Here is a 12,547-nt window from a genome sequence, read left to right as displayed (position 1 = left end):
TATAAAAATAATATACAATTGTAATCAATCAAGGTTCAGCATTAGTGGAGTTTTTTTAATTCCGTTTAGTCTAGCACCTTCAACACCCTTGCCAACATACACTAGTTTGCTGGTCTATGAACAGTTCGAACGGGAAACCAGAATTTCCAGGGGCAGGCTTGACATTTTGCTGAACACAAACAGCTAGCAGTCACATGAAATAGCCTCTGTATCAAAGCAAGAAGTACCCAATAAGAGTTTATAAGTTTTTTAAAAAATTGGTACTTATTGACAGGAAAATAGTCAAAAAGCTAAACACTCAAGGGATTAAAAAGCTAACAAGTTCTCTCTGGAGCTGTCAGACTTTGCGTATGAATATTAATTTATGGGAAAAATCCTAACCATCTGAAACGTTACCATTTCTTACTAAATAAAATTATAGGACACACATTGTAAGATAATTGGTTATGGGACGACAGTAAGGAGGTAAGAAAGAAGTCAGTCTCTTTTTACTATTCTTAGGCATTAGAACAATTAAATACCCAGGAGAAAGTCAACTACTTTTTAGCGTGCCAGCAGTAACTGACTTAACATGCACTCTCTGCTGGGTTAGGATATTGCGTCAAACCCCTCCAGCTGATAGCAGTTTTCATTAATATCCCTCTCCATTCAGGTATACCCAAGTTTAAATTAAACTGAGGCAGCAACGCGGGGTTTGAAAATGCAGGAAGGGCCTGTGACAGGGGTGACCCAGCTGGTGACTCAGCAGGACTTTCCCGGCCTCTTCCCCTGCAAGGGAGGGCAGGAAATTTCACAAGAATGTGTTCATACCAGACACAGCTCTGAATGATGATGTATAGCAAAGTCACACGCCAACAGATAGTCAGGCCAGCAGAATAAACCTGGCACTGAACTGGTAACACACACAAAATTAATTCCTTCTCCACAAGAAGCTGGACACCGCAACCCGGCATCCTTCAACGCTGGTGGTGTCCACCATTGAGCTCTACCATTTAGTCGAGCAGAGGCTATACCATAACTGTCATTTAAGTATTCCTATGTTTGACTATAAATAATATAGACCACATTTTGGAACATGAGTAATGAACAGGACTCAAAACTTCAGCCCACACAGTAGCTGTGTGTAAATAAGAAGTTCTGTGTAACAACACACCCAGAATACCCTATTCTTGGCAAAAAAACCCTATGTTTTCTCTATCACTAATAAAATTCTCTGAAAACAATGATATGTAAGAGCAACTGCATAGCATTAGACCCCCAGCGGCCTGACTAACCTGATATGTACTCTTCCACGGACTTTATCAGAGAGGGCAAGAACCGGACACGCACACAATAGATGCACCCCAACAGGAAACTCTCTGCCACTTATTTACAGCATATATCTGCTAAGCCAAATGCGGTGCCCTCATGTTTATCACATGATGATGTATTTTTCTGTACAACATCTCAGAGATCAGCGGTTCTTAATGTGCAGTTCTGAGCTCACCACCTGACAATTTGCTGAATACCTTAAAAGAATTCAAGGAGACAAAAACAGGTGACAAACAACCCTTGTTTCACATTCACCTTCTTCACACACCCACATTACTCACAATTTTAGAGACTTTCACCATCTCTCTCCTCCCCTTCCCCCCTAAATCATCCCCCTCTGTGCTTTTTCAAGTGCTACAGTATTTTCTGAGGTCTGAGGAAGGGACCCAAAGCAGCACAGCACTTGCCACATCGGCATACCATGCATACATGCAGCAGCATAATAACAATCTGTGTTTTGCTCTCTACTACTTCCATAACAATACCCACTGATTTATTTCTTTGACTGTCATAGCACGTTTTCAGATAGCCATCTAATACCAAGACCCTGTTCCTAAGGAGAGGTTTTTGCCTGCCATTTCACTGCCCAGGCACCATAGCATTACAGAATCATTTAGGTTGGAAAAGACCCTTAAGATCATCAAGTCCAACTGTAAACCTAACACTGCCAAGTCCACCACTACACCACATCCCTAAGTGCCCCATCTCCATGTCTTTTAAATACCTCCAGGGATGGGGACTCAACCACTTCCCTGGGCAGCCTGTTCCAATGGTTGACATCCCTTTCGGTGAAGAAATTTTTCGTAATATCCAATCTAAACTTCTCGTGGCCATGCCTTGACTCACACAGCTTACAGCCAAGCGGTTGACATTCCTGTTGTACTTCTAATTATTTAGTTTCATTATTGTTAGGCTCTTCACCATGTCTGCACTTGGCACTCAGCTTTGAGTGTGTTAACAGCAGCAGCAAACTTTGCCATCTGACTTTTCACTCTTTTCCAGATCATTTATGAGTATTTTGGAGATCAGAAGCTCACAAGCCCAACACAGATGACTCCACTGTGAAAACAAGCAAGCTACTCCTACTCTCTGCTTTGCACCTTGGCCAACTACCCGGCCGCAGCAGAACCCCCCACACACACCACGGCCACCAAAAGCAACTTTGGTGAAGAACGTTTCAAAAGAGGGCTTGAAAAACCAAGCACACTGAATGTCCCAACGCTACAGTGGTTCTTATGAAACTATCAAACTCCACTGAAGCCAGCAACTCACTGCTTACAAAGTCCTAATAACCATGTCCAGTTTTCAGCTATTAACCTAAACCAGCTGAATTGTCAATCACCAGCTCTATCTCCCAGCCAAAATAATTTGCAGTTTTGCACACAAAAAAGAAATAACAAGCCCTAGAATCGACACAGCAATTTCTTTCAACTTAAAAGCAAAAGAACTTCACTTTCCTTCCAACATATCTAAAAACAAAACAGTAATTTGGTTAACCACAAGTATTACAGCCTTCCCATGATAAGGCTAGCTTCAAATCACTGAAAAATAATTACTAAGATGGCTTCTGTTGATTTAAAAGTACATAGTGATTTCCATTTCACTGACTATATTCATTTTGTTGATTCATTTTATACAAATAAACACAAACCAGTCATTTAAATAACTCTTCTTCAGTGAACAGTTTTCTGCCAACTGACATGAAGGGAAAACCACGACACAGACAGGAGAGCTACGAATTCTGATTTCAGTCTTAAGAGCGGGGGTTTCACACATCTGCATTTTTCCCCAGGGGGTGGGGAGGAGCTGAGTTTTCATTGACTTGAACAGTATTTATTTCATCCAAACAGTTTTCAAGGGGGAAATGCCTGCCTGTCAAAAGAGTTTCATTACTACAGTCAGGTCTCAAACTAATTACTTAATGGGAAGGTATGTTAACAATAACTTTTACCAAATAAAAACTTAACAGATGCAGGCTAACAGAGAAGTTACTTGGCTAGCTACAACTGTTTGAATTACTGATTTTAATCAAATAACTTATCATGTGGTTTTCCTCTAATTATTTAGTTTCAGCACTTACCTTTGTTCAGGCTATTCATCTGCAGTTCAGAACTTTGTAATAGGTTGCACAGCTCATTTAAGGGTTGAACCGCCTGCGTTTTACCTCTTCACTGATTACAGGGAAATGAATGTCCCAAGAACATTTAACAAGCCTGTCCATTCTACAAGTAAACCTTCTCCTCCCAAACCACCTCTTGCTGCCAAAAGAAGGTTTACTGGATGGCCAGATGAAAACAAGGAATTAATGCCAGTGAAGAACACCACAACTTTAAAGCACAGTCAACCTCAAGTCTTCCCCCTTCCCACATCCCAACCATCACTAGCTGTGAAAGATTCTAGTTGTGCTGGTTTTTGTTCCTTTACTGTCTTAGAAGTCTTACGTTACCATTTCTACAATGTTCTTTCAATTTTTTTCTGCTAGATGTGTCAGCCCTCATCTTCAGGGTAAAAGCCACATCTTTTGCTTCTTTTTCTGATCCCCAATCTTTCTGTACTGATTTCTCCATGCTGTCATTACTCCCTTTCCAAATATCTGCTCATACTCTTGTTTTTTTTGGTATGGTGTTGAGTTCTCTCCTTTTTCATCCTGTTTACCCGCACAGTTGATAACACAAGGTGTATTGTTACTGCTTTCTCAAGAAGTAACACACAATTCCATGTACGTGCGAGAACTGTAATTTAGGTTCTCCAAACAAAGCCTGTGCGTGGAGGTGGGGGGAGAGGAACAGCCAACACAGGTATAAAATTTCACACCATTTTTGAGGTAAGCAGGGGAGAGAAAGACTGTCTTGAAGATATTTTTTGCCCCTTCAGAGGAGAGCTTCCTCCTCCCTCCCAGAAAGACTGTGTCCTTCCCCTTGCCCAGCTTAGTCCCTGATCTCCCTCCCAGGGCTTCCCCACCCTATGGCACCTCCAGCGCTCCCCCTTCCTCTCTTCCACAGGGAATGTGGAAGCCTCTCCCAGCTGCTGAGCTGCTCCATCTACCACTCCTTGTCAGCTGCCGCTCTGCAGCGCATACATCTGATTCCCAGACCCACCTCACGCTGTGCGGAGCGGCTAACAGAAGCAGCCGGCAGGCAGCAGTGGAGGGGACTGCTGAGCAGCTGCTTTCCGCACAGGCCTGGGACACTGGCTAGGACAGCTGTTTTTATGATTTATTAAGCTTATTGTAGTGTCGTATCGTTATGACTGCATTCCAATAATTGTCTCCAAATTTTTATGGGCAGGGCTACGTGGCATTAATGACTGACTGGTTTAAAAAAAAAATTAAACCTCTGATATCTTGACCACCTATGCATGCAGTACCAAAACCTCTTGAATGATGACTCATCGATCCAGAGGCAAGCAATGGCAAATGCGAAGATCCCAAAAGGCACTTTTTCAGCTCAAGCTTAACATACTAGCATGTAGTCAAACCTGCTAAGCTACAGAGGATCAAGACGTTTTACTGTTTTTAGCTTTTAATTGAAAAACGATGTGGAAGCAATACATTTTCATCGAAACCTGACAGATCAGAGACTCAGTAAAATAAAACTTCTATCTTATTAGAGATTTCATTTAAGCCTCAGAAGATTTGATTTCAGACTGTGATTCACATCTGCTGTCTTCTCCTTGCATAAACTGTTGCCCCACCACTTCTCAGTTGCATTACTTAGTGCTGAAGAAGTTCATGCTGGAAATCTTTTCACACATAAAAATTTCAGCTTTAACTTAAAACCACAAAACGTTCCCTTAGGACTTAAAGAAAACCCTCTGTTTGGCCAAAATAAACCCATTATTAACACACACTTCTTTGTCCAAGTTGCAAATACAAAAATTAATAGTTTTAATGACAACTCTCACACATGCTTTCCATTTTCCCCTCAAAGGAACCAACATGAAAAAAAGCAGGTATTCAGCTTGTCCTGTTGCTGTATCATATTTTGGTCTATCCATCATGCTATCCTGTAAAAATTACTGTAAGGACATTAGCAAGCTACCTGAACCTCATTTTACCTTCAGCTTCTGCGCACCAAGAAAGCCACATAACCAGTAACAAACAGGAGCAACTATTCTGAAACCATCGATCTTGTGTATCCTGGAACGCTTTTACAGTAATTTAAAACATTTTCTATGCATTGGAAGTAGCTTACCTGAAGGACAGGCACTTTTTGTGGTGTGTTTTGTGGTGACTGGTGAAGCTGTGCCCAAGGCTGATGATGAGGATGTGGGGGTGGTGAAGACTGATGATGTATCCCTGGATGAGGCTGCATGGGAGGACAGGTTGGCATTTGCTGTTGAAAAGACTGCTGTTGACTAGGAAGCTGCTGGCCAGATATTAGTCGCTCTTGTATTGCTTGTGGATCTGCAAGGCCAACACCTGGACAACCATTTGGTCTCATGTGCCCACCCATCTCCCGTGGTGTTGAAGACATACCCATAAACGGACGATTCTGTTGCATGTTTCGGGGGCCCATATTCCTTTGTCCAATTCCCATGGCACCAGGGGGCTGGTGTGACGGCTGAGGATGGGGTATATTTGGATAACTGCCAACTTCCATTGGTATTCCAGCACTACCAGGTCTAACCTGTGGAGGAGGTGTACCTGCTGGATTACTCATTGCTTTCATAGGTGACATGGGAGGTGGAGAGGCATAAGTTCCCTGAGGCTGTGAAGGGTGCATAGTTTGCGTGTTCATTTGGTTAAGTGAGCCACTAGGGTGGATGGGTTGCTGGTGCATTAGTCCTTGACCACTGTTTGATGGAAATCCGACAGCATTTGGGTATCTTGGTACAGATTGATTCATTGGAGTGTTATTTGTAAGGCCTAAATTCTGATTCATCCCTGTATTATTAACTAATCCCTGATTAAGGTTACTGTAAGGATATCGAGAATACTGCCCTGAGTTGTTTATAGTAGGTGAGGGTACCGTCTGGCTCCGAGAACTAAAATTAAGTGTTTGCGGCCTAACAGCACCCTGCTGGGGAGGATTAGGGGAGAATCTGGGACTGTGGGCTACTGATTCTCCATGGAGAGCAGTGGGGGGATGGTGGTGAAATTGCTGGACTGAGTGTCGCAAAGAAGGTGCCATACTGGGATTCTGCTGGGGCACATGAGACAAGTGGCCAGGTCCTGAGGTGGCAATGAAAGGGTTTCCCTGATTGAGGCCTTCTTGGCCTTGAGAAAACTGGTTCATCCTCTGCTGTTGCGGCTGACCGTGCTGCTGCATTGAAAAATCACCACGAGCCATGTAGTTTCCCATCTGCTGCATGTGCTGAGGATGGCCCTGCCCAGGGGGTCCGGAGGGTGCCTGTGGCGGCTGTGTGGGTTGCGGTTGCTGCTGCTGTTGCTGCTGGTATGGTGCTCTTATCTGGTCTGGCACTTGAACTGCCCGTGGTCCCCACATGGAGCCACTGTCTACGAAAGGTTGCCCGTGTCTTTCGTTCTGCATGCTGGGATAGACTCCCATCTGACCACCAGCACCACTGCCGTGAGGAACCTGAGGAACTGGAGGGTTGTGATACTGCGAATGAGGAGACGCTATACCATTCCCAGGGGCATTGCTTATCATCCTGTTCGGCTGATCCATCAGGTGCATTTTCTGCTGTTCGTATTGATTATAGTGATCAAAATGGGTCAACTTGGCCTGATTTTGATTTGCAGGGGGATGATGAAGAGACGACTGTAAAGAGGGAAATCCTTGATCCATGGGCATTTGCTGCCCCATAGGATTTACTGTATTTTCAGGATATCCACATTCTCCAAGACCTTCCAACCCTTCACTGAAAATATTCCCATCTTCTCCAAACAGACTCATCATTCCTGGATCTGCCATCTTTTTTCAGCACACAGCTCCTCGGAGCTACAACTAGAATGCTAGTCTGTGCTTCACCTCGGCGAGGTGTTTTGTCCTCAAAGCCTTTAATCCTCAACTAATCTCCTTCATGTCATTCCATATTTCCTTAATTCTTTTGGACCACGCAGTGTCAGGCAAAGTCTGGTTGCTGCTCCTAGAAAAAGTGGGGGAAGGGGGAGAAAGAGAGGAAGATATTGAAATAAATAATGTCAGGCAATATAAAGAAAACACACTCGACTGTTTTTTAGACAATGCTAGCTAGTTTCAGCCCCTGAAATACATCTTAAAAATCTATTTCACTTTAGGAAGGATTCATTAGCTTTATCAGAAGCTTTATTATGATAGAGAGTTAGGAAGCAAGCAAAACACTAGCCTGAACCTTAAATTAATCCATTCACTACACTTCCTAGTGCTTCTTTCTTGGGTGGAACAGAACAAAAGAACACAACATGCAGCAGCAGCAGCTGCCACAGCAGGTAGGCAGATGTATGAATATAGCCAAGCAGCCCATCTGCCGAACTAAAGCCCTGAAAACGCTCTAGTTACCAACAGCACGTCCTTAACCTTATTCCCTTGAGCTGCGTAATCAGATGAGCAAGCAGAAGCACCAAGTCCTCCGACAGACTAAAGTTGGTTATACAGACAACAGATTTTTCAAATGCACGCAGAGGTGACTCCCTAAAACACACTAGATGCCAAGACATAACATTTAGGAAGCCAAAAAACCCTGTATTTTTTTTTAAAGACACACAATTTATCTTCATTTAATGAAGTTGTATACTGAAAGACATGACGCTTCTTCCCATTTAAGCAAAACTATATGCTCAATTTGTGTAAGAAAATTAAATTCCAAAGCTTCATTCTATGATAGGGGAGATTTCTCAACCCATATCCTAATTTTTCTCATGATGATAACAGGGAACACTATCATTGGAGTTCATTATTCATCTTCAGGCAATCATGCTACTAACTGCAACTACAGCGCTTCAGAAGACCACACTGAAGTTTTGTTCTCTCCAGAATTACAATCTTGAAACCTCATTCAGGAGAATTAGTAATGACAAACTAATTTAAATAATAAAAAGCTCACCTAGCCAAGATACACACTTAGACTTGGGAAAAAAAGCAACAAGCAACCCACAGTAACAGAGCAGATTCAGAAAAGTTCCCGTTTAGGTTTTTCACATGGAAGACTGGCATGTTCTGAAATGTGTCCTCTCCCCACAAAAACTTGAAAGATTTTGTTTGCATCTGTTTATTATGCACAAAACTAGTCTAAGGCTATCTTTCCTTCTTAAGATCAGAATTTTAAATGCTATGTCTTATCTCTCAAAATAAACTTTAAGACAACAGTCAAGGAAGCCCATCCACATAGCAAATAAAAAGAACTATATTTGCATCTTTGTCATAATTTAGTAGTGACTGTACCTGCAGATACTAACTTGCCCTTAATCAGTAATCAATGAAAAGAAGATTTACAAGTTTGTACTTCCACATCTCGCGTTTTGTTGCAGAGGGGAGATGCTTCCAGTCACTTTGGAATGCAAAATGCCAGGCCAGACTATTTTAACTGAAGACAATTTGTCCCAGACTAGTTTTGGGGAGAAAATATCACCACGTTTATTACACTTCTTGTAGCCATTGTCAAGAGGACCTTCTATAGCATAAAGTAGAGGGCAAGAGGAAAAGCACAAGCATTTATCACTCCTCTTAAAATAGCATTTGAATGTCACCTTTAAAACCACACTCTTAAATCTCTTTAGTGCTCGGCTGCGATATTAACACTTCTATTTCTAAATCACTTAGGGGTAAATTCCCATGAGCCATCTTCACATCGCTAATATCTACTTCTTTTGATTTCATTTTCTTTATCAGGCAGAAGCCATCTGTAATATTTACCACCTCCATCAGTTTATTAAAGCACACCATAAGGAAGTTCCAACAACAAGGCGAGAATGAGCCTCCTTCACCAGAACAAGCTTTCGGTATTAAGACTGCTCCAGAGCAAACCACTCTGCCGCAGTGAAGATCCCTCTAGTGATTTAAGATTGCTCAAGGACTTCTGACACTGCTAACTCTGCTGATGCACGCTGCCATCAGGAGTTGGCAAAGCTGGACATCAGTGTGTACTGAGAGTCTCCATTTAATGGAACAGTCTCTTTGCCTGGAAATGCTACAAAGCATAGTGCACAAACACTGTTACCTCCCAACCACTGACGCAATCTGGGCAATGTCAACCTTGAGCCAAGTAGAGGATCTCACCCATCAGCTAACCTATTTACAGCCACAGAATTATGAACAGGTAAGAATTTTCACTCATTTTATTATATATATCACAGCTACTGAAAGAACCGTTTTTGAAGAGAAGCATGCTCCACTCTCCTGAAGCACTAACGAAACTTTGCAGTAAAAATAACTGAAATCTACATAGAAGAATTCTCTTTGCTATCTGCTACAGACAAGCTAACAAAGCATCTCCAGAAACAAGGCTACAAGCATCAAGCACACGTTTGAATCGCACTGCTTCCCTTACTGTTCATCAGCTGACAGGCTTCCAATAAAATTCAAGCAAGAGTCAGCCACCGTAGCAGTCAACATTGGCTAACAGTAGTTAGAACCTGCTACCACACCCAGAAAAACCAAGTTAGGAAAGGGTAAGGGTGTTGTTTAATTAAACACACTTTAATTCTGCCCAGCTGACTCCATCCCAATTTGCAGGTTTGGGCTAGGGACTGTCCCTTACAATGAAGGAGATGTGCTATGGAACCTAGCACTCGCCTGGCTTCCTGAGCACATGCTCTCCAAAAAGAAAAGTAACCACTAAGTTTATGTTGCAGTTTGTGTGCAAACAAATCCATCATCTAAATTAAGAATGAAAACACTGTTTCCCACTATTTATTATTTTAGCTCTGCATTTTTATCTGAAGTGTTAATTGATTTCGTGTTTGAGCTGTTGCTAAAGCTATTACATTTGAAACACAGCATGAGAATGTGTTTGAGAAGATGTCTTGAAACTGTAGTTTAAGTTTAGCCTTAAGTTTAATGACCGCAGCCCTTTACAGTCAGAAGCTGTGCTCTCACAAACCTTATTCTACTTTCCCAGATAAAAGTCACACCTCTGATGTGATATACGGCTAACAGCACATGTTGAAGAATGAAAGACAGTAGGAGTGTGCTGGTTTTGGCTGGGATAGAGTTAATTTTCTCATAGTAGCTAGTACGGGGCTATGTTTCGGATTTGTGCTGGAAACAGTGTTGATAACACAGGGATGTTTTAGTTACTGCTCAGCAGTGCTTACACAGAATCAAGGCCTTTTCTGCTTCCCGCACCACCCCAACAGTGAGTAGGCTGGGGGTGCACAAGAAGCTGGGAGGGCACACAGCTGGGACAGCTGACCAAAGGGATATTCCATACCATATGATGTCATGCTCAGCATATAAAGCTGGGGGGAAGAAGGAGAAAAGGGGGGGATTTTCAGAGTTACGGTGTTTTGTCTTTCCCAAGTAACCATTACGCATGACGGAGCCCTGCTTTCCTGGAGATGGCTGAACACCTGCCTACTGATGGGAAATAGTGAATGAATTCCTTGTTTTGCTTTGCTTGCATGCACAGCTTTTGCTTTGCCTATTACACTGTCTTTACCTCAACCCATGAGTTTTCTCACTTTTACTGTTCCAATTCTCTCCCCCATCCCACTGGGGAGGGAGTGAGCGAGTGGCTGTGTGGTGCTTAGTTGCCAGCTGGGGTTAAACCACGACAAGCAGCTAAAGCCAGATCAAAATGAATTAACCAACTTTTTGATAAGAGAACAGTCAATATCGGAATTACCTAGTAAGCTCTCAACCTCCTACGCTAACAGGATAGATGTCTTCTAGATAGTTAAGCAAGTCATTGAGAGTCACAGCCTTATTGTAAGTTGCAATCTTATCTTTGCTTCTTTCACTACAAGTAATGTAATTTCTCTGCTTAAATCCTCAGGGCTCATGCAAAAAATAAAAAAAACCAAAAACACCAACCCAACCACACACAAAGGTAGGACTTGCATCAAGCAATAATTCTAGCTAAGATGAATTCACTAAGCACCACTGTTCTCTTCCCCATAAAAGCAGACAACAGCAAGACTGACCATGTTAACCTCCATTCAAAGTAGATTAAGTAGTTTAAAAATATATATTCGTGCATCTTCTTCTCTACTATCCCATAAGTTAAAATCAACAGACATTCACAAAGCAACGACTATTTTCAAGGCCTTAGAAAGGCAGATTGCTGAATAAAAGTGTGAACGTATGAAGAGATAGTGAGCTTTTTTTTTAAATAATCTTAACCAAACTATACAGATTCTGCTACAAAATTCTATAGCTTTTCTGTTTCTGAACATGAAAGATTGCATCAACAAGACTGAACTCAAGGAGTCAATATGTTTCCTTAAGACTGCCTAGACAACCTATTTGTGTTCAAAGCAATGGTATGATCCCAACTACCAGGACACAGTCAATTGCTTAACAACCCTGTTGTCTCAACAGACAAAGCTTACATTTACTCCAGTCTGCAACATTCCAGTCCTAAACAACTAGACCTCAAATTTAAGTAGTACTTAACCATTGCTCAACTTAATATTTCAGAGTTACATGGAGTCAGTAGCCTTGGGCAGCTTCCCACTTTTATGAGTGGAACAAAACTGGCTGCTGCATACCTATAACCTGATCTAGGGCTGCAAAAACTAAAACCTGAACTTCATTAGCCTTGCTCCCAAAGCAGCAGATCCCAGCACTCAAGACCAGGAAGCAGCAAGGGCAGCACACAGACGCACGTGCCCTCCACAACGCCATCCTCACATTCTGCCGTTCAGAAGAACATTTTGTAAATCAACAGGTCCTTCGATTCAACTATCGATCTTTCTATACAAGAAATTTAGCAGCATTTCTTGGTGACCTTGCAGCAAATAAACAGAATAAACAGAATGTGTGAAGGCAGCTAATACTGACTGCTCGAAGCTTTGAAATGAGATGTGTCATGCAGAGTTGATATTTTTACAGCTATCAGTTGATATCTACGACAAAACTCTTAAGTGCTTGACAGACACAAACAAAACAGTTACTCATATAATGGAACTATGCACCTACAACGCAATACAGCAATCACTGCAAATATCGTCCTGTTTTGAAGAACTAGGCTAAAAAGACCTCTCATGTTAAAAAGCAAAGCCATGCCAAAGGTCATTTTGAGACTGGAGCCTCAAAATGTAGGATTAAACATTAGGGTACTAAATCTGCATTTAAACATTGCATATTTAAACTGCTTTTCAAAACAGCTAAGCTCCTGCTGGCTGTTAGGGGTA

At 42.0% G+C, this 12,547-nt stretch overlaps 1 protein-coding gene across 2 annotated transcripts in view; it reads right to left on the bottom strand.

The window, feature by feature from the left end:
* CHD7 (chromodomain helicase DNA binding protein 7) overlaps positions 1 to 7,187 on the bottom strand; it is a 90,714-nt gene extending 83,527 nt beyond the window's left edge. For both annotated transcript variants that reach the window (XM_075706580.1, XM_075706582.1), the window contains exon 1: positions 5,505 to 7,187. In XM_075706580.1, coding sequence (XP_075562695.1) covers positions 5,505 to 7,187 — 1,683 coding nt within the window. The remainder of the gene's footprint in view (positions 1 to 5,504) is intronic.
* Between the last annotated feature and the right edge of the window lie 5,360 nt (positions 7,188 to 12,547).

This window comes from Pelecanus crispus, chromosome 2 (genome assembly GCF_030463565.1).
Source record: "Pelecanus crispus isolate bPelCri1 chromosome 2, bPelCri1.pri, whole genome shotgun sequence".
Taxonomy (NCBI): domain Eukaryota; kingdom Metazoa; phylum Chordata; class Aves; order Pelecaniformes; family Pelecanidae; genus Pelecanus; species Pelecanus crispus.
The sequence above is the reverse complement of the archived record's forward strand: the minus strand, read 5'-3'. Positions and strand labels throughout refer to the sequence as shown.